This window comes from Spermophilus citellus (assembly GCF_964194105.1).
Source record: "Spermophilus citellus genome assembly, chromosome: 3".
NCBI classification, from domain to species: domain Eukaryota; kingdom Metazoa; phylum Chordata; class Mammalia; order Rodentia; family Sciuridae; genus Spermophilus; species Spermophilus citellus.
The window spans coordinates 148651716-148673762 of NC_138184.1; the positions used below are offsets into that span (position 1 = coordinate 148651716).

At 36.3% G+C, this 22047-nt stretch overlaps 1 protein-coding gene across 2 annotated transcripts in view; it reads right to left on the bottom strand.

Annotated features, from left to right (window-relative positions):
* The window catches only part of KLHL7 (kelch like family member 7), a 59196-nt gene extending 37573 nt beyond the window's left edge, over positions 1-21623 (bottom strand). The window contains exons 1-4 of one of the 2 annotated variants that reach the window (XM_081284009.1): positions 20830-21623; positions 8136-8238; positions 7109-7202; positions 6756-6880 (exon numbers count right to left, since the gene is read on the bottom strand). In XM_081284009.1, the coding sequence (XP_081140135.1) occupies positions 6756-6880; positions 7109-7202; positions 8136-8238; positions 20830-20949 (442 nt within the window). In that variant the 5' untranslated portion in view covers positions 20950-21623. The remainder of the gene's footprint in view (positions 1-6755; positions 6881-7108; positions 7203-8135; positions 8239-20829) is intronic. The other variant, XM_081284010.1, reaches the window with a different exon arrangement.
* Positions 21624-22047: the final 424 nt, after the last annotated feature.

Genomic DNA, 22047 nt, shown 5'->3' on the forward strand with positions numbered 1-22047 from the left:
TAGATGAATGAATAAAGAAACTGTGGTATATAAGGAATGGAATATTATTCAGCATTAAAAGAGAATAAAATCATGGCATTTGTAGGTAAATGGATGAAGCTGGAGAATATAATGCTACGTTAAATTAGTCAATCCCAAAAAACCAAATGCCAAATCATTTCTCTGATTTAAGGATGTTGATCCATAATAAGCTGGGGGTGGGGGGATGGGAGGATTAAATGAACTCTAGATAGGGCAAAGGAGAAAAGGGGAGGGAGGAGAAGAAAGGGGACATGAGGGTAGGAAAGATGGTGGAAAGCAATGGTCATCATTACCTTAAGAACATGTAAGAGGACATGAAGGATGTGACTCTACTTTGTGTACAACCAGAGATATGAAAAATTGTGCTCTATATGTATAATATGAATTGTAATACGTTCTCTTGTCATATATAACCAATCAAAATTTTAAAAAAGAAAAATCAAATTGCATTAAAGATAAAGCATGACTTCAGGAAGATATGACTAAATTTCATAAATCTGAATCCTTCTTTGTTCCTTTGTCTATGCTTTGTACCAATATTACTGTCTATGTTTGGCTAATTTAATATTTTGTAGGAAAAGCCTCCTTCATTGTTTTTCACACTTTTCTTGGTTATTGTTAAATATTTTCTTACAAATCAATTTAAAAATAAATTAACATACTCTACTTTTAAAAATACTGATATAATCAACTAGGATGGTTCAGAACTTGTGAATTACTTTGGGGATGATGGACTTCTGTAACATAGAGAAACTCCACTTAAGAACATGACATATATCAAATTCATTCTGACAAATATATTCATAATGTTTATTTAAATTTTATGATCTCTTATGTAAATACATAATTTTATTCAAATAGGCCTTATGTATTTCCTCTTCAGCCTTTCCCTAGCTATCTTAATCTTCATTTAGCAGGGAGTTTCCCTGTTAATTGGATACTTATGTTCCATATCAGGACTCTGCAAAATATTGTCCATGGACCAAATCCAGACACAAGAGCTTGGTTTTTATCCTATGGTCAGCACATAAGAATGGAAAAAAAAAAAAAAAAGCAAAATTAAGCATCATTCTTAAATGGCTATTTAAAAAAATATATAGGAAGAAGGGAAGAAGAGTAGAATGAAGGTGAAAGAGGAGGATGGGAACAACATATGGCTCATAAAGCCTAAAATATTTATTATTTATTTTCTGGCCCTTTACAGAAAAAGTTTAACTCCTCCTCTTCTGTATAAAATGACTGGTTATTTTTATTTTTTTGTATGTCCTTTTTTGTGGCAGACCTCCCAATTATGATTTTTCTTTCATATTTCAAGTTCATGTTGTTTTCAGATAATGAGTTTTGATGCTTTCATATTTACACCTTAAAAGTTCTTATCACTGATATCTTCTAACCAACTTGTTGGATCTGGTGGCATTTTCTATTTCCTTTTTAGAAATGGGCTGACTTATGCCATGGCATGCTGAATGCTCATAATGAAAAGTCTGCTTTATCTATACACTTCTGCTCCCACCAGGGAGATGATATTTCACTAAGAACTATTTTTAGTTTAAGAATTTATTTATTATTATTTTTTGGTTACTGGGGATTGAACTCAAGGGTACTCAACCACTGAGCCACACTGCCAGCCTATTTTGTATTTTAGTTAGAGACAGGGTCTTAGTGAGTTGCTTAGAGCCTTGCTTTTGCTGAGGCTGGCTTTGAACTGGTGATCCTCCTGTCTCAGCCTCCCAAGCTGCTGAGATTACAGGTATGCGCCATGGTGTTTGGCAAGAGTTTATTGTTTTAAACATCAGGAATAGGTACTGAAATCACAAAAGTACTATCAGCATCTGTTGCTAAGATTTGAGGTATTTATTTCTCTTATAGATTGTTAGTAAATTAAGAGGTTTCTTCACGCTAAAGAAAAAGTGTCATTTCTAAGTAAATATTATCTAGTCACAAAGCATTATTACTATTATTTTAATTAATAAACTATTTTTTAGAGTAGTTTTAGGTGCACAGCAAAACTAGGGAAAGTACAAAGTTCCCTATACTCCCTTGTCCCCCCACACACATAACTTCATAGTCATCCTGCACCAGAGCCAGAAAGGATTTTCTAAAGAACATTCATAGCCAGGAGCTGTGGCATATGAATACTGTATCTATTCATGAGGCTGAGGCAAGAGGAATTAACAAACAAACAACAAAAACAATGCTTCTAAATGAAACTGAAGTTTTATGTATGTTTGTACATGCACATCTTACATAGGTTTGTTGTTTGATGTTGGCATTATGGTGATCTTATCCTAATAGAGTAAATGAACTGGGACATTTTCTATCCTTTCCATGATTTAGTACACTTTAAATAATATGACCATCATTCCATGGAAGCTTGAAAGAATTAACCCATAAAATCACAAGGCATGGAGCATTAATTGAGAACAGTGTTTTACTTTTTCAACTGTTTGAGGTTATCAGTTTCAGATTTTCTGCTTTTGAAATCAATTTTAGTTACTGACTTTTGCTTTCTTATCTACAGTTCCAATTCTTGATATTGTCCTTTGATATTTTCTTCTTGATCAGAGTTATTAAGGTTATTTAATATTGTTTTAAAAAATTAGTTTTTGTCTTTCTAATCAAGTCCAATCTATAGTTTTATTTTCTATATCATTAATTTATATTTTAAAGAATCTTATTTTCATCTCTTTGAGAAGGACGCTTATATTATGAACGATCAAAATTTAATGCATTTTTTTGGAAAACATATTTATTTATTTTAGTTTTAGTTAGACACAATATCTTTATTTTATTTATTTATTTTTATGTGATGCCAGGCAAGTGCTCTACTGCTGAGCCACAACCCCAACCCTGGAAAACATTTTGAGATTATTTTCTTCCAAGAAATACTTCAGTTACATTCCAAGGTCCTGATTTTATTATGTCATTATCCTATGTTTCTATATCGCCTCTACATTAATTTTAAATACCTCCTTTTAAAGTACTTTTCTAAATAATTCTTCAGTTAAATTTTCAAGTGCTGAGAATGGGGTTGAAGAAAACAGATATCCCTTGTGTTTAATTTCTAGTTTTACTGCACTATACTTAGGGAGTGGGAGTTGTATTTCTTCTCTTTTGAGGTACTGCAGAATCTATTTCTGGTGATCAATATTTGTAAATACTTCAAGGAAATCCTACAACAATTTGTGTTCTCTGATCCACTGAGTAAAACACTTTGTGCTGTTTCACTAGGTTTGTATTATCCTTATATTTTTTCTAACTTATTTTTGTGATTTCTAGGGAACTCTTTGAGTTACCCATTAGTCTTTCCAACAAATTTCCCCTTTAAACCAGCAAAAATCAGCTTATTTTGCTTGCAGCTAAGATAATCAGCATATCCCTATTAGAGCTATATACCTCTCTCACTTGGCTTCAGTAGTTCCTCTGATAAATTTTCAGAAACATAGGTGATTAATTACTATTTCTTTATAATTTCCCAAATGAATAATGTCTTAGAACATAATTCTTTCTTTTCCCCCTCTCATTTGCAAACTTTATGCTATTATTATTTTATTTTTTGTACTAGGGATTTAACCTAGGGGCACTTAACCACTGAGCTACCCTTTTTTATATTTTTATTTAGAGACAGAGTCTCCCCGAGTTGCTTAAGACCTCACTAAGTTGCTGAGGCTGTCTTTGAACTCTCAGTCCTCCTGCCAAAGCCTCTCCAATTGCTTGGATTACAGGCGTGTGCCACCACACCTGGCTATTATCTTCTAACTTTAGGGTTAGAAAAAAAAAATCTATTATTTATTGTAATTGTATGGGGTCAATGATGGTTCTTCTGATCTGGACTACTTGCCTTATCTCTGCTGTCAGCTGGTTTTTTGGCAGAGGCTGAATGGTTTAAACTGATCTCATCCACATATTTGGTAACAGCAGGCTAGTTGGTCTTGTGACCATCAGGTAGAAGAGTTCAACTCTGTTCCAAATAGTTTCTTTTTGTGGCAGAAGAGTTCCCAGCAGAAAAGGGCAAGTTCTAATGTACAAGCATTTTTCAAGACTTTGCTCACATCAAATATGTTAATACCTCACAGCCTGAAGCAAGTCATATAGCCACATCCAGATTACACAGACAGAAAACAAGCTCTACCTCTTGATGAGAGAAACTTCAGAGTCATATTGCAAAAGGATGGGTATATATGTACAGGGATGGAAATAATTTTGCCCTTTTCTGATAATCCATCATACTGTGTCTCTCTGAAAGTTGGTAATTTTTTTTCTTATTGTGGTAAAATACAAATAACATAAAATCTACCACAGGTTACCATCACCACTATCAAGTTTCAGAATATTTTCATCATCCCAAATGTAAGGTCTCAATATTTGAAGATTTAAAAAAAAAATCACTAGGATATATCTATGGGAGGATTATCTTAGAGGCTATTTATAAATGATCAGCTTGGTACTTCATAAAACTTAATCAAAGTTAATGTTTTTAAAGTCCAAATAAGTTTTTTCTAGATTTTTCTTTGATTCTTGCTTTTCCTCCATCTGTTCCTTCTAAAATTCCTACTTCACATTAGTGTTTCTACATCTTCCTATCCTTTCACTAATGGCTTTCTTTGAATTTTTATTTTGTACTATAAGGCAGTTTCCCATTTGATCTTCTTTAGTTTGAATTTTGGAGTATCTACTGTTGTTCAATTTGATTGGATGGCAAAAACTGGAAAACAACTCCCTTTGAATATAATCCTAAATTCCCTTTCATTTCTTCATTAAATTTGCCTGTAGGAACTACTCATTCTGGCTGTTTAGCTTGATTTATATCCTTTAAAACTACTGGGTTTCCTTAAACTTTATATGATTTTTGCCCAATTCAATCTGCTGCCATGGGTTCCATTAGTACTTGTGAAAATCAGATTGTTGGAATCTTATGGGAAGCAGGGAATTGATAGATGGTAAAAACTAGGTCAGGAGTTTTCTATTGGGTTGGCAGTGTCAACCATACTCAGAGCCACAAAGAAGGCAGGTAGAAGCAGTTCCTCTAGTTACTTGGTATTATGCTTGGCTCAGCTGTATTTGTCCTAGGCTTAGAAGATAATCAGTCCCGTTTCTGGGTGCTGGGCTATCCTTCCTCCCAGCTTTGTAAAACAATGACGACCAAAGGCATCCAGAGGCAGAATACCTAAATGGTCTCCTCAGGAGCCCAAAAGCCTAAGATGTGCTTAGCATGAACTCACTACAGGTTCAAAACCTTACTTGGTGCTATCACATCTACTCCCGGTGCTTTAGCATTTTTCTTTGAGGTTATATCACCCTAGTAGGACATTTAGAGTGCTAGGGATTTAGGGAAATATACCTAAGCCATCATCTTCCCAAAACATTTTAAAAGCAATTCCCTTCTTTAAATACTTTGTATTAGAATGTATATTTATTTAAGGGAAAATAAACATCAGGAATTTAAGATTTATTGATGAATAAAGCCCCAAAACTATGGCAAAGAATGAGTCTCATCCCAGAGTGTCTCTGTTGCATAGATTTATTTCCTAACACAAGGGCATTTTTCACTATGCTGACCCATGACTACCTTTTTAAAAAATTCTATCAGTATGTTCACCTGCATAACTGTTTCCCCTTCTGCTCTATCAAGTTCAATTCCTTTTCTAGATACTAGGCTGAATCTCATTTTTATTCACTTTTCCTGGCTTTTATTCTTCTCAGAAATTAATCTGCTTACTTTTCACCTATGTTCCAAGTTTTCTCTGTGCTCACAGTAAGGTCCTGTGAAGGAAGGAGTACCAAAGTGCCCAGGAGGAAGGAAGACTAGAAAAAAGAGGGGCAGAGGAGGCTTGCAAAAATTCTGAGGCATCTCTCCAGGAGGCCTCCCCCCTGGCTGTTGATTCTTGACATCAGCATTCATTATCTTTTTTTCTGGGTCAAAATCTTAGCATTGACTAATTTCCAGAGGCTCTATTTCCTTGATTCCAGTTTTCTTTCTTCCTTGTTTTCCTAGCACTCCTACCTTCTTCCCTTTCCTTAAAGGTTCTGAATTACATTAAGGGTAAGAAAATGTAATTACATGGTTTCATTCGCTACCTCTTGGGATCATTTCAAAGTGGAAAACTGACAGATTTTCTCTCAAATATAAAAGGCTCCCTTTATTGATGGCTTCCTAATGGAGAACTATGCCAGTTCCTCAATTAGCATCTTAATTTATAATGTTTATGTGTTTTAGTATAAACCAGCATATTTGTCACTGTGGAGGGGCAGCATGGTGTAGCACCTAAGAATTAGATGACTTGAATTCCAATCCTAGCTCCTTCATGTATTGGCTATGTGGCCCCAGTCAATTTTTACCTCTAATTTTTAATCTGTGACAGACTTTGGCATACCCATAAGTACTTAAATAAAAGTAAACATTCATGTTTATCATATGCCATACTACCCATAGATACAATCATTATTCCTTGTTCTTGATATATGAAAACTCATTATAAAAACTATTTTACATTTTGGGAGATACTGATACAACTAAGCCATAAATGCTGATACAACTCAGTCACAACTGAGCTGTGGATACCCAGGCTAATAGGTATCTTACTAAGCTCCTCTTAAAATGTGATCACTAGAAAACATTCCAGTGGATAAAGGTTAAAAAGGAACTTGCAATCATTTTTTTCTTCTTCTTCTTTAATAAAATACACAATCAAGATTTTTTTTTTTTTTCAAAACAGGAATCCGGCATTTCTTACCAAGACAATTTGAAGCATCAACTTGTTCTTTCAAAAAATCAACACACATTTTCTTCACAGGTTCAATCTGGTACTGGTTTGCTGCATCTAACAAAGACTGAACATTGTTGCTGTTCACAGAAATTCTGCAAATAAATAAGTTAAGGTGAACACTAATTTCCCCCAAATTTTAAATATTTAAATAATATTACTGTAAATTGTACCCTCATATGGCATGGGACCTTCAAACTCCACCATGCTTACCATTTTTCATTCTGAAGAATCTAGAGCACACCAATTTGTTACAACAATGCTTTGCTATGGTAGATCTCAATGCTGTTCCCTTAACATAGAAATGATTCTTCTTGACTCACCTAGCTGTATAAGCAAATTCCACAAGTTGTTCAATAATGTCAGGTTCAGCATCTTTGAGTTCTACTTCAAAGGATTTTGATTCAAGCATGTTAGCTAAAATGAAAAGGAGAAATGTAAATGGCCCCAGTACCATCACAAATTTAATTGAAGAAAGAGACAGTATTCGGGTCATATTAAGTACGTAGAAGAAGAATAGCAGGACAGATCTACTGGAAGAAAGTATCTCAGGCAAGCCAACATTCCTATAATAAATACAAAATAACTTTCAACAGTTGAGGTATACCATAAATTAATCTAAGAACTTGCTAAAGTACAAGTGAACAAAGACATAAAATTAGATTTAGTTTTCCCCCAACTCCTCAAGTAACTCAAGAGCACTCTGAGGAACAAAACAGCTCTAACATAGCTGGAACAAACATATATGAACAATGATAACTACAGTCATCTATCACTTGCCAAACTCTCATTCCTCCTAAAAACCCTGGGAGCTAGAACCTAGGTAGCTAGAACACCATTATTTCTGATCAAGATTATAAAACAGTATTAAATAGAGAAATCAGGAGTTGGACCCAGTTCTCAACTTCAAATTCAAGTTTCTTTATAATATACTGTATCTCATTTTTCTTTTCTTTAACTTGCTAGATTAAATGTCACTGAGAAAGTGCTGCTCATTTGCCTTTCCACATGAAGTTAAGAAGAAAACTGGGGATGTGGGGATGGAAGCTCAGTGCAGAGCACCTGCTAAGCATTATGAGGACCTGGATTCAATCCCTAGTACTTCAAACAAATAACAAAGAAAACCCTGGGCCTTCAGGTTGAAGCCTATCTTTATCACCAAACGCATCTGAAAGGCCATTTTTCCTTTGCTCAATCATCACATAACCACTTTTCAGTCTTCTCACTGCTCTATAGCTCTAAATCTGAAGTGCTTTAAAAACTAACTAGGAAAAATGACATATTTTCTCTTAGGGTCCCATCTAATTATCATAGAAGAAATAACGGCATGATTTACCTTTAGATACTTACTTGTGAACATTAAGTTAAAAAAATGACTGGCAGCAGCAAGGACAACTCGATGAGCAGGTATCTTTCTTTCCTGGACCATGAGGATCACATCACACAATGTTTTCTAATCCAAAAAAAAAAAAAAAAAAAAGTATAAAATTAAAAGGGGCTCACTGAGCCTAGTTTAGTAATGCATATAAAACATAGGCTTACCATATGCATTATCTCTATTTTCTACTTAAATCCAATCTTTTTACAGCACAGAATTTGTTTGTAAGACATACTGAGGAAGGATTTACAGAGTTGCTGCAATGTGGTATCAAAATTTGGTGCTGAGGTTCTCATGAGAAGAAAATGTTCCTCATAACCAGAAAAAAGAAGTCTACTAATCTTTCAGGGAAGCAATTTTTTTTTTTTTCTTTTTCTGACACAAACCCAAAGTGTTTCTCTTGGTGAGCTTTTCTGGGAGAAATTAAATGACACACTAGCAATGCCCTGACAATTTTTCAAACATAGCAATCTGTTTTTATGTTTTTTCCTCAAATATGTATTCTTGATAAAATCCAGAGCAAACATGGTATTTCCCAAGAAAATAACCTTCACAGCTCTAAATTGAAACAGAAACAGTGCAGAATACACAGAGTAGATGAACCAAATGTCCTTTGAGCAATCTTTCCTTAAATAACTCTTCTCTCAAACTCACTTCTGATAGAAGCTGGAGAGCAGCCAGTTTTAAATTATGATTTCTGACAAGGGCCAAAACAGTGTCAACTCTAGCCTGCTGAAAGAAGGAATATTCAGAGTAAACATTTGATTAAAACATTGGGAAAATGGACTTACGAATTAAGGTTAGTTATAAATAAATGAGTTTTAAGGAAAAAATGTCCTTTTTGTTAAATAAAATTTCAATTTTTTAATGAAGCTAAAGATATAATGTATAGGTTAGGCTCACAGAAAATTTGGTGTCTACATGTGTTGAACAGTCTTCTAGGCACTAGGAATGAGGCAAAAATATATTTAGAACAAAAATAACATCACAAATCTAAAAATGGCTTAGTAGGTCAGAAGATATGGCGTTTGCAAATTTTAAGTACTTAACTAAAATTATTAATATAGTTTCTTAGAAACTATATTACTCTTTGCTACTTCCTACTTTTTGTTGTGAATAAAAATCCAAATAAGATGCTAATGCTTATAGTGAGAGAGAAAACAGGCCCCAAAGTAAATCAGATCATATTAGATCACAGAGACCTCATACAGGAGGAATCTATGGCTACTAAGGGGAACTCCGAAGGCACACTCCAAGGACGGACCTCCTATAGTCACTCTGTCTGCCTACAGTTACAATCCACTTAATCCCAGTCAGTGGATTAATACACTGATTAGATTAAGGCTCTCATAACCCAATCATTTCCCTTCTAAACTTTCTAGTATTGTCTCACACATGAGGTTTTGTAGGACACCTAATATCTAAACCATAATGGTTGGGTAAAAGGTCTAAAGTTAGTCATTTAGACACCTACTTTCATGATTTGAATCTTGAATAATGGGAAGAGGGAAAAAAAATCATCTTCATGGTCAAAACTGTTCCTTCACTGCAAACTTGATACCCAGGTTTCTTTCTGTGCCAGCATGAGAGAACCATTGGTTCTTGCTTGACAAACCTGCTCATGCTCTAGCTATTGTTTAAGGCTGTTAGCTCTAGATATCGTTGAGAAGTTATTACTTAAGAAAGAATAAAAATCTACTGCTTATAATCCCAAAATCCCATCAGACTCACTGTAATAACAATACCAACAATATTTGTATGGCATTGAATAATTTCACATTCTTTATCTCACTTATTTCAAACATTATTAGGTAGGTTAGGAGAGTATTATGACTGTTATACCAATTAGGCTGAGAAATTGTGGCTTGCCCAATGTCACCCAATTAATAAGACTGAGCTAGGATTCAAACCTAAATCCCATGCATTTTATCTGATCATAATGGAATGAAACTGGAAATCAATGATAAAAGAAGGAAGGAAAAATCCTACATCACATGGAAAATGAACAATATGTTACTGAATGATCAATGGGTTACAGAAGACATAAAGGAGGAAATCAAAAAATTCTTAGAGATAAATGAAAATACAGACACAACATATCGGAATCTATGGGACACAATGAAAGCAGTTTTAAGAGGGAAATTCATCGCCTGGAGGTCATTCCTCAAAAAAAGAAAAAAACAACAAATAAATGAGCTCACACTTCATCTCAAAGCCCTAGAAAAGGAAGAGCAAAACAACAGCAAATGTAGCAGAAGGCAAGAAATAATTAAAATCAGAGCAGAAATCAACGAAATGGAAACAAAAGAAACTATTGAAAAAATTGACAAAACTAAAAGTTGGTTCTTCGAAAAAATAAATAAGATCGACAGACCCTTAGCCATGCTAACGAAGAGAAAAAGAGAACTCAAATTACTAACATACGGGATGAAAAAGGCAATAGCACAACAGATACTACAGAAATACAGAAGATAATTAGGAACTATTTTGAAAACCTATATTCCAATAAAATAGAAGATAGTGAAGACATCGATAAATTTCTTAAGTCATATGATTGGCCCAGACTGAGTCAGGAGGACACACACAATTTGAACAGACCAATATCAATGGATGAAATAGAAGAAGCAATCAAAAGACTACCAACCAAGAAAAGCCCAGGACCAGATGGGTATACAGCGGAGTTTTACAAAACCTTTAAAGAAGAATTAATACCAATACTTTTCAAGTTATTTCAGGAAATAGAAAAAGAGGGAGCTCTTCCAAATTCATTCTATGAGGCCAACATCATCCTGATACCGAAACCAGACAAAGACATCTCAAAGAAAGAAAACTACAGACCAATATCTCTAATGAACCTAGATGCAAAAATCCTCAATAAAATTCTGGCGAATCGGATTCAAAAACACATCAAAAAAATTGTGCACCATGATCAAGTAGGATTCATCTCTGGGATGCAAGGATGGTTCAATATACGGAAATCAATAAATGTTATTCACCACATCAATAGACTTAAAGATAAGAACCATATGATCACCTCGATAGACAAAGAAAAAGCATTCGACAAAGTACAGCATCCCTTTATGTTCAAAACATTAGAAAAACTAGGGATAACAGGAACTTACCTCGACATTGTAAAAGCTATCTATGCTATGCCTCAGGCTAGCATCATTCTGAATGGAGAAAAATTGAAGGCATTCCCTCTAAAATCTGGAACAAGACAGGGATGCCCTCTATCACCACTTCTATTCAATATAGTTCTCGAAACACTTTTTCATCCCGTATATTAGAAAGACGAAAGAAATTAAAGGCATAAAAATAAGAAAAGAAGAACTTAAATTATCACTATTTGTGGATGATATGATTCTATACGTAGAAGACCCAAAAGGGTCTACAAAAAAAACTACTAGAACTAATAAATGAATTCAGCAAAGTGGCAGGATATAAAATCAACACGCATAAATCAAAGGCATTTCTGTATATCAGTGACAAAACTTCTGAAACAGAAATGAGGAAAACCACCCCATTCATAATATCCTCAAAAAAAAAAAATAAAATACTTGGGAATCAACCTAACAAAAGAGGTGAAAGATTTATACAATGAAAACTACAGAACCCTAAAGAGAGAAATAGAAGAAGATCTTAGAAGATGGAAAAATATACCCTGTTCATGGATAGGCAGAACTAACATCATCAAAATGGCGATATTACCAAAAGTTCTCTATAGGTTTAATGCAATGCCAATCAAAATCCCAACGGCATTTCTTGTAGAAATAGATAAAGCAATCATGAAATTCATATGGAAAAATAATAAAAGACCCAGAATAGCAAAAACAACTCTAAGCAGGAAGTGTGAATCAGGCGGTATAGCGATACCAGGTTTCCAACTATATTACAGAGCAACAGTAACAAAACAGCATGGTACTGGTACCAAAACAGGAGGGTAGACCAATGGTACAGAATAGAGGACACAGAGACTAATCCACAAAGTTATAACTATATTATATTTGATAAAGGGGCTAAAAGCATGCAATGGAGGAAGGATAGCATCTTCAACAAATGGTGCTGGGAAAACTGGAAATCCATATGCAACAAAATGAAACTGAATCCCCTCCTCTCGCCATGCACAAAAGTTAACTCAAAATGGATCAAGGAGCTTGATATCAAATCAGAGACTCTGCGTCTGATAGAAGAAAAAGTTGGCTCCAATCTACATATTGTGGGGTCGGGTTCCAAATTCCTTAATAGGACACCCATAGCACAAGAGTTAATAACAAGAATCAACAAATGGGACTTACTTAAACTAAAAAGTTTTTTCTCAGCAAGAGAAACAATAAGAGAGGTAAATAGGGAGCCTACATCATGGGAACAAATTTTTACTCATCACACTTCAGATAGAGCCCTCATATCCAGAGTATACAAAGAACTCAAATAATTAAACAATAAGATAATAACCCAATCAACAAATGGGCCAAGGACCTGAACAGACACTTCTCAGAGGAGGACATACAATCAATCAACAAGTACATGAAAAAATGCTCACAATCTCTAGCAGTCAGAGAAATGCAAATCAAAACAACCCTAAGATACCATCTCACTCCAGTAAGACTGGCAGCCATTATGAAGTCAAACAACAACAAGTGCTGGCGAGGCTGTGGGGAAAAGGGTACACTTATACATTGCTGGTGGGACTGCAAATTGGTGTGGCCAATTTGGAAAGCAGTATGGAGATTCCTGGGAAAGCTGGGAATGGAACCACCATTTGACCCAGCTATTGCCCTTCTTGGACTATTCCCTGAAGACCTTAAAAGAGCGTACTACAGGGATACTGCCACATCGATGTTCATAGCAGCACAATTCACAATAGCTAGACTGTGGAACCAACCCAGATGCCCTTCAATAGATGAATGGTTAAAAAAAATGTGGCATTTATACACAATGGAGTATTACGCAGCACTAAAAAATGACAAAATCATGGAATCTGCAGGGAAATGGATGGCACTAGAGCAGATTATGCTTAGTGAAGCTAGCCAATCCCTAAAAAACAAATGCCAAATGTCTTCTTTGATATAATGAGAGCAACTAAGAACAGAGCAGGGAGGAAGAGCAGGAGGAAAATATTAACATTAAACAGAGACATGAGGTGGGAGGGAAAGGGAGAGAAAAGGGAAATTGCATGGAAATGGAAGGAGACCCTCATTGTTATACAAAATTACATATAAGAAGTTGTGAGGGGAATGGAAAAAAAAACAAGGAGAGAAATGAATTACAGTAGATGGGGTAGAGAGAGAAGATGGGAGGGGAGGGGAGGGGAGGGGAGGGGAGGGGGGATAGTAGAGGATAGGAAAGGTAGCAGAATACAACAGTTACTAATATGGCATTATGTAAAAATGTGGATGAGTAACCGATGTGATTCTGCAATCTGTATTTGGGGTAAAAATGGGAGTTCATAACCCACTTGAATCTAATGTATGAAATATGATATGTCAAGAGCTTTGTAATGTTTTGAACAACCAATTAAAAAAAAAACCCTAAATCTATTTTATTCCAAAGTTCACTATAGTATGCTGCTTCCCAAAGTAATAGGTGGCAAAAGACATCACAAAAACAAGGTTTTCTTTTGTACCAGCAATTGAATTCAGGGGCACTTGACCCTGAGCCACATCCCCATCCCTATTTTGTATTTTATTTAGAGACAGGGTCTCACTGAGTTGCTTAGTGTCTTGCTTTTGCCGAGTCTGGTTTTGAGCTCATGACCCTCCTGCCTCAGCCTCCCCCGCTGCTGGGATTACAGGCGTGCGCCACTGTGCCTGGCTAAAATGAGTCTTACAAAGGACACACACAAAAATGCTTTTAATTTTTCTGAATAAAAGTTTCAAGTATAACATTTAATCAAATTCAATTGAAATTTTTAAATAAAAGGTCTTCAGAACTAATTTAATTCTACTATGCCATTTACTAGTTAGCTAACCTTATATAGAATTCATGAGAATTAGTATAGATGGCATATCCTTAAGAGTGTCTTTCTTAAATATTAATTATACCAACTGAATTTTTGACAAGGGTTCAACAAAATAAGTAAATTATATTCTTACATACTAAAATATATAATATACCAGCTATTTCTCATTACATACTAAAATATATAATATACCAGCTATTTCTCTGATGAAATTCATTATAGTGGACACTAAGAGGAGTAGCTTACTGACTTACTTATTTCCTCCTTCGGAAGTAGTGGCCTCATTACCTAAGATGGCTCTGCTCTCCTTACCATAGATAACTGATTCACAGATTCAATGAAAACTATAATTATCGGGTCCTCTTTCTCCATGATCTGAAACCGTGAAAGAGAAGGATACTGTAGGCAGTCATGAGTTGCAATGAATGCAGTGGCCTAGAGAAAGGCTAGAGAGTTTTTGGTGCTACCCTGGTTCTTATACTTTCCATCTTGATTATCTCTCTTCTCCTTAGAAGGAAATTTTAATACAATTGTATCTCTTCTCAAGATAAGCTTTTGTACTCATTCATTCAACCAACATGTAGTGTCAAAATGTTAGCATGCACTAAATACTACTGGAGTTTAAAGGAAGAACATTAGTCCCTTTCTGGAAAGTCTGGGCATCACAGGAGACAGCTCTTGTCTATATACTTACCCTCTGTCCCCTCCTACATTCTCTAAAATTTGTGCCTCCAGTCCCCAGGATTCCATTAAAACTCATTTTCTAAGTTTATCAATTTCAAATCCAGCCAATACTTCCTTTTTTGGCCTCCCTATAACATTTCATATTCCTATCTCCTCTTTTTTTGTAATTTATATCTTGGTCTCAAATATACTATTCCAATCTTTCATTTCTAATGCATTTTACTTCCTATCTTTTTAATATGCTATTTCCCAGCATTTCATTCTGACTACTTTTCTTCTTACTGTGATCTCAACCTCTAGATATACCCATACACCAACTTTCATTTATCAAATACTTGAGCACCTATGTGGTAGATGTTGGGACTCTGACACTGAACAAGACACAGTCACAGTCAGTCCTTGCTTAGATTTAGTAGCAAAGACACTTTTTAAACTAAAAAGTGCCAACTATATTTTTAGAGAGATGATAAGTGCATGAAAGAAAGGAACAAAATAAGAGTCTACAGAAGGTGTTGACATATCTAGGCCAAGAGAAAAGTGATATCAGATATGATTGGTGAAATAAGGTGGAATCAGACAAGACAGGGCTTTGAAGACCACGTAAGGATAGTATTCATTATAAAGTCATAATAATCTCAAAAGAACCTTCAAAAACATTGTCATCTACCATACCATTTACAAACACTGCTTTCCTCAACTTCTAGCTTTACCTTCTTCTTCCTCCAATTTTGCAGATCATCTCATCTCCTATGATTTAGAGAAAAGAGAAGTCTTTGGATAGAAACTCCTACATTCTTCTAATTCTAAACACACCTAACTACCAATCCTGTCCTCCTGCCCATTTCTTAGTTAAAGGAATTGCTACCCCACTCCCCAAGATTAATCGTATTTACTTTGATCTCATCTCAGGAATTATCAACTACTCATTCTATTCCTTATAAATTCAACCTCTTCATCTTAAATGAATTCTTTCTACTAGTTTTTAAACAGATTTATATCCCTCCCATTTAAATAAATAAAACAAGCAATTTCATTTGAGTTCCTTGCTCCCTTCAGGGAAAATTTCTCAAAAGCTGCTTCAATTTCTTAATTTCTTCCTCATGTCAGCTCACATTAATCTGATTCCCATCTGTCTCTCCAACAATATAACTCTCAATAGTCAACAAACCCCTCTGTGTTGCTCTGTGAATATGTATTTTTAGTTCTGCTTTTACTCTCTCATTAGCTTCAAAATTTGCAATCTTCCCTTTTAAACAATCTCTTCTAATTTTCAAAACTCATCTTTTTCTCCTACTCTGCTGTCCATTATTTTTCCATCTCTTTTACAGGCTCATTCATTAGCCTTTATCCTAGACTCTTGACTCTCCATGGTTTCAATGAAGAATTTGTTTTCTACATGCAGATAATTCACAAATTTACACTTTTAACCCACCACCCTTCAGACCTGCTGACTGAATAACATCCCAAATTGAACATACGTCTAAAACACAAATTACAATCCTTTCTATCAATAAGAGTCTTGCCTTTTCCAGTACTTCTCACTGAATAGTGTCATTATCCATCTAGTTATGTAGTCCAGAATCCTAAAGGTTGTGACACCTTGTATTGAATCTCCCTCATCCAATCAACCACCAGCAACACAACAGCAACAAACTAATATTAATATTTATCATTTTCAGGTTCTGTTCTAAGTTATCTTAAATTGGTTATCTAATTTAATTGCAAAACCACATATGATAGTGATCACCAAGTGATGATAAATATTTTAAGTATATATTTTTTTAATTGATATTTCTGTTGCTGTCATCACCACCTCAGTGCAAAGGATTATCATGTCTCACTGAAATACTACAACTCATGTTTGATCTGCTGGCAACCATTCTGAGAGCTCTATATTTCATTCACCACAGAGCAGAGAGCCATCTTTTTCAAAAGAAACTGATATAACCCACCCCCCCCACACACACCCCCTTTCAGAATATGAAGAACCCACTAATCTGACTTTTGAAGTGATACATGGGCAAGTCCCTAGCTTTTTTGTCAGCTTCATCTTGCATAATCTTCCCCCTTATGTTCTGGGCTTCAGTCATACAGGTCTTTAATTGATGTATTATACTTTCCAGGAAGGTCTCCAGCCTCTGCACATGTTGTTCCCTTTACCTGAGAGGTTCCTCCCTCTGCCCAGCTAACACCTATTCTTATGTCAGCTTCCAGTTGTAACTTCTTTAGAAAAACTTCCTGAGAGTCAAATCATCCATCTCCATATGCCCACATGGTACCATGTTTTCTTCTTAATAATCCACCCCTATTGTAATTTTGTATGTATTTGTGATTTCCTGACAAATGCATCACTCTCCTACTAGACTATAAACTGCATAAGGATTAGGACTCTTTTATGTTTTGGTTATCATTGTAACACTGGAATCTAGCAAAATGACTAATGCACAGTGATCTCAATGAATGATTTGAGAACCCAACTGAAATAGAGCCATAAATAAATGATGAGTAAAGAAAGATAGTGAACCTACCCAACTTTTGAGTTTAACAGGGGGACAAGAGTTATTATTTAGAGGGAAATGTTAAGATTAGAATGCACGGATAGACTTGTTGGTTAGCTCAAAAACTGGAGAAGCTAAAATATGCTTAATACTGATATAATGGGTCCAGCAGAGAAAGAAATTAAAGATGCCCAACAATTAAAGATGTGTAACTTTTCTGGGAAGGTTAGCATCAAGGAAGCCGAAGTCTAGAAAGAAGCACTGGCCCGAGAGAAAAAAAGATGCAGTTTCTCCATTGCAGCAAAATGAGAAAGTATTAAAATAGGTTCATAGATTTGGTGATGGAAAGTAAGTTAGAAAGTAAGTTAGTTAAGTTAGTAAAACAAATCTGAAGGGTTGGGGTTTTGATTCAGTGGTAGAGTACTTGGCCACAACGTGCAAGGTGCTGGGTTAGATCCTTAGCACCACATAAAAATAAATAAAATAAAGGTATTGAGTCCAACTACAACTAAAAAAGTATATTTAAAAAAATCAAAACACAAATCTATGATGATAGAATAAAGGTTACCATTCTGGGGGTGGGAAGGTTTCCTGAAAAGGATATAATGGGGGTCCCTATATGTTTAGACATGTTCTAGTCCTTTTGATGGTAGTGTGTTCGCTTTGTATTAATTCATTCAGCTTCATGTTTATGATTTGTGCCCTCTTATGGGTATCCTATACTTTTTTAATATTTATTTTTTAGTTGGACACAATATTTTTATTTTATTTATTTATTTTTATGTGGTGCTGGGGATTGAACCTATGGCCTTGTACCTGCTAGGCAAGTGTTCTACTGCTGAGCCACAATCCCAGCCCCATGGAAAGTTTACTTAAAATCAAAAGGCTAGAAATGACAAAAAGGATATAGAAAAAGGCTCCATGAGAAGTTAAAGTTACAGAACTCTCTTATCTCTATGTACAGAATTGGCCACTAGGTTATTGCTATGGTTTGGATGTGGTTTTTCCCCACTAAAACTCATACTAAAATAGGCCCTTTAAGAGCTAATTAGGTCATGGTGGCTCCACTCTTATGAAAGGATTACTGTTCTCACAAGAGTGGCTCAGTTATTGTGACAGTGATTGTTATAAAGCAAGCTTAATACCTTCCCTCAGTCTTGATTTTTCTATTACACACATGCTTCTCTTCCATACACTTGATTCCCTTCTGGTTTTCATGGTACAGCATATGGCCTTCATAAGAAGCTGAAAAAATGCTGGTCAATCTCTTGGATTTCCAAAATTTTGAACTAAATAAACTTATTTTCTTTATAAATTTCTCAGTCTCAAGTATTTTGTTATAGTGTTAGACTAATACAGCTACAGAGAGATGAAATGATATAAATCAGGACTCTCAAGTTTTGGTTATCATTGTAATACTGGAATCTAGCAAAATGCCTAATGCATCTTTTAAGATCACAAAAAAAAATTAATGTGGGGCAGGAATTTTATTTGAAATACGTTAATTTCAGAGTAGTCTCAAATTCTTGAAGAATGATTCTGAGTATACACAGAGGGTTCTTGTCATCCAGGTATTTATTATCCTTATCCTCTATGCAATATGTTAAAAGGGAAAGCAAAAAACAAAGTCATAACAAAAATATTTACTACAGAATTAAGAATACTTATAAAACTGGACCTCAAATATTTCTTCTCTAGTTCAAACCAGCTTCTGTTTCTGCCAATTCTCATCAACTGCTTTATCAGTCATTCTTGGTGAAGTCTTTCTTGTGTAATAATGTCAAATAGAACAATATAAACACTGTAAATCAACTACAAAGTAAAACTGCACATCTTACAAAAGATGCAGGATCCCATGGAGTTGATAAAAAGTACTCTTAGAAAACTGACTGAATTACATTTGAAACCAATGACAAAAGAAGACTCACCCAGGTCAAGAGTCCTTAACTACTATAGAAGAGATCCCTGGTTGCTCACTAAGTATCTGTTTCTCTCTTCCTACTCAGTAACAAAAACTTGATTTTTCAGTAAGTTAGTAACCGTTTCTATTTTACCAGTAAATAAACAGATGTTACTACAGTCTAAAGCTAGGTCTAAGAAATGTACTTGAATCATTTTTTAAATCCAAAGAACTAAACATACAGTCTCAGACAATTCCCTCTCCTCAAGTAAACATCTGATGCTGCACCCCATCTACTTAAGGAGTGAGGCAATGCTTCACAATGCTAGTCAACAGATGAAAGCACTTATGTCTGAGGGCATGGGAGGGTACCATATATTGAGTCCTCAACAAATTTCAGCCCTTATGAATTGAGTTCAATTACAATTACAGGCAGACACCAGTGAAATGTACAAGCAATTTGAAATCAGTGATATTAAAAATAAAAATGGTCACATGATAAGAGATATATGAAAGTTACACAAAAGAATGAATTCAGCTATTCACAGATGGTTCAGTACAAAGATCAGTTAAGATTTAAAGACATTCCCGTAGATGGCACAGTACACCAGAGCAATAGCTAGGAACTGGTAAACAAAGACAAGATCCCTGTGGATAGTGTTTGCTGAATAAAACCAGGTGTTAATATCCTCATAAAAATTCTGAAATTCCTCTACTATTGTCCATACTCCCAAGAAAACTACCAGAAAAGCAGTAGGGTTTGTGGTTATATTTACATCCTGCTTTGCCCTCTTGAAAAACGGTACCAGTCAACAAATCTGAAACATTCCATGTCTCCTTACATGTATATTTTCTACTAAGTAAAGCCTAAGAATCAAAAAGTATCCAAGCGACCTTTTAAAGCTCATTGATAAATTAGAACGATATGGAAATATTTTTAAATTAAAAATAAACCTTTCTATCTTCTCTTTCCAGCGTTAAAATCCCTTCTTTTCATAACCCACCTTTCGCCAACGTGCTGCAGACTTTCATGAATGCACCACACATCAAAGACAGAACAAAGAGCTCCTCTTAATAACAGGGGCGTACAGTGTCCTTAGAAGATGGCATGGTATTTATCGATGACTGTTTCTGCTCTAAATTAACACGTACAGGAGGATCTGTCTTCCACTAGCTCCACCTGGGTAACACAGGAGCTTCTCTTATTCAAGAGAAGCTTATTTCAAGCCAGCAACACTTCTCCCTTTGGGGGCTTCAGAATGGGCCGTGCCAATGGGCTTCTTTACACCAGATCTCACGACACCTTAAAACGGCTCGGCTCGCCAAAAGAAGGCTCCTCGCCTCACGAAGAGATAACTAGGGCACAGCTGTTACACAACTAATACCCGACGCCGAAAGCCTGCCCGAGTCCCCCAGGAGTCTGACCTGGAAGTCACATCTTGGCGGACGAGGAGGCACTTTTGTTCGAGAACTATTTAACGAGACCCTTCACTAACTGCAGATTCAGAGCGTGCGGAAAAAGGAAGGGCGGACGAGGAACAAGAGGGTCTTCAGCACCAGTGCCCCGAACACCCCCCCCCCAACCCCTACCCCGCAGCCGTCCCGCCCTCCCACAGAGGCGGTACCTGTTTCCGCATATTATTCATGACGCCCATGAAACCCGCCAACAGTTTAGCTTCCTCTCGAGCGGCAAGTTTCTTCTCGGTCTTCTTCTTACTGCCCTTCTCCACCCCGGAGGCTGCCATCCTCCCTCGGCCGGATACTTGACGCCCGGGGCTCGCCGGGCGGGTTGACGGGTCGCACTCTCCCGGCCCTCTGGGGATTCTGCTGACAAACACTGCGGTCAGGACTGCAGCCGCAGCGCGTAGCACACAGCTTTGGAGCGGCTGGACTGCGGCGTTTGTTGGCCCACAGAGGGAGGACAAGGCCGCGGCCGGCTCCAGAACTCTGAGGAGGGAGACGTTGCGAGCCGGGCTGCGTCTCCCACAAAACTCGAATCCGGCCGAGGAGTCTGCGTACTGCGCCCAAGGCGGCGAGGCGCAACGGAGGGAGTGGGGCGTGGCCTATTGCGTCACAGCTGTGCGCCGCTTTCTTGCAGGTGCCGCGGGTGGATTTGTTGGCGTCTGGGGCTGACTAGATGTTGCCTCGTAGCTGGTCCAACGTCTCGCATTCCTTTCCATCGGCCAAAGGCAGATTTCTCGGTTTAGATTACGGGATTATCTATTTTGGATTATTGGAAGACTAAAATGTCTCCCCCTGGTGTAAACTCCGTGGGAACAGGGTTGGCCTTTCTTCACTGCAGTATCAGAGCGTGGCATATCGTGGGTGCTCACTAAATATCAAATGATTAATAGGTGGCATGCACTGCTAGTTAAAGGCTTATTGTACGGAGCACAAAATTTGTTTGCTTGAAATTCATAAAGCAAGAATACACCGTCCCACTGATGTCTCCTTGGGGGACAATGCCTGCTTACTAGGCTGGCTTACTGTTTAAAACCGATCAGGTTTTAATCATCCCCAAGTGTCTTGGGGATCTCAGAACTCAATCCTAGCACTCACAGACGTGCTTTTTGTAAGTATTTACTCTTTCGTGTTTAGTAATGTACGGGATTATTTGCAATTGTATGCTATTTTTCATTCTGGACATTTTCTACATATTCTCTAAATTTTCTACTTAGATATATTTAGGACTATGTGGAAACATTTTTTATATGAAATAACTTACACTATTGAAGCATTTTACTTTTTATGAGGACAAGCAACAGAGTGAAAGCAAGCAAGAGGCTTATAAATCTCAAATTTTACAAAAGGACACTTGTGTCTCTGTAAACTTTTATCTTTTT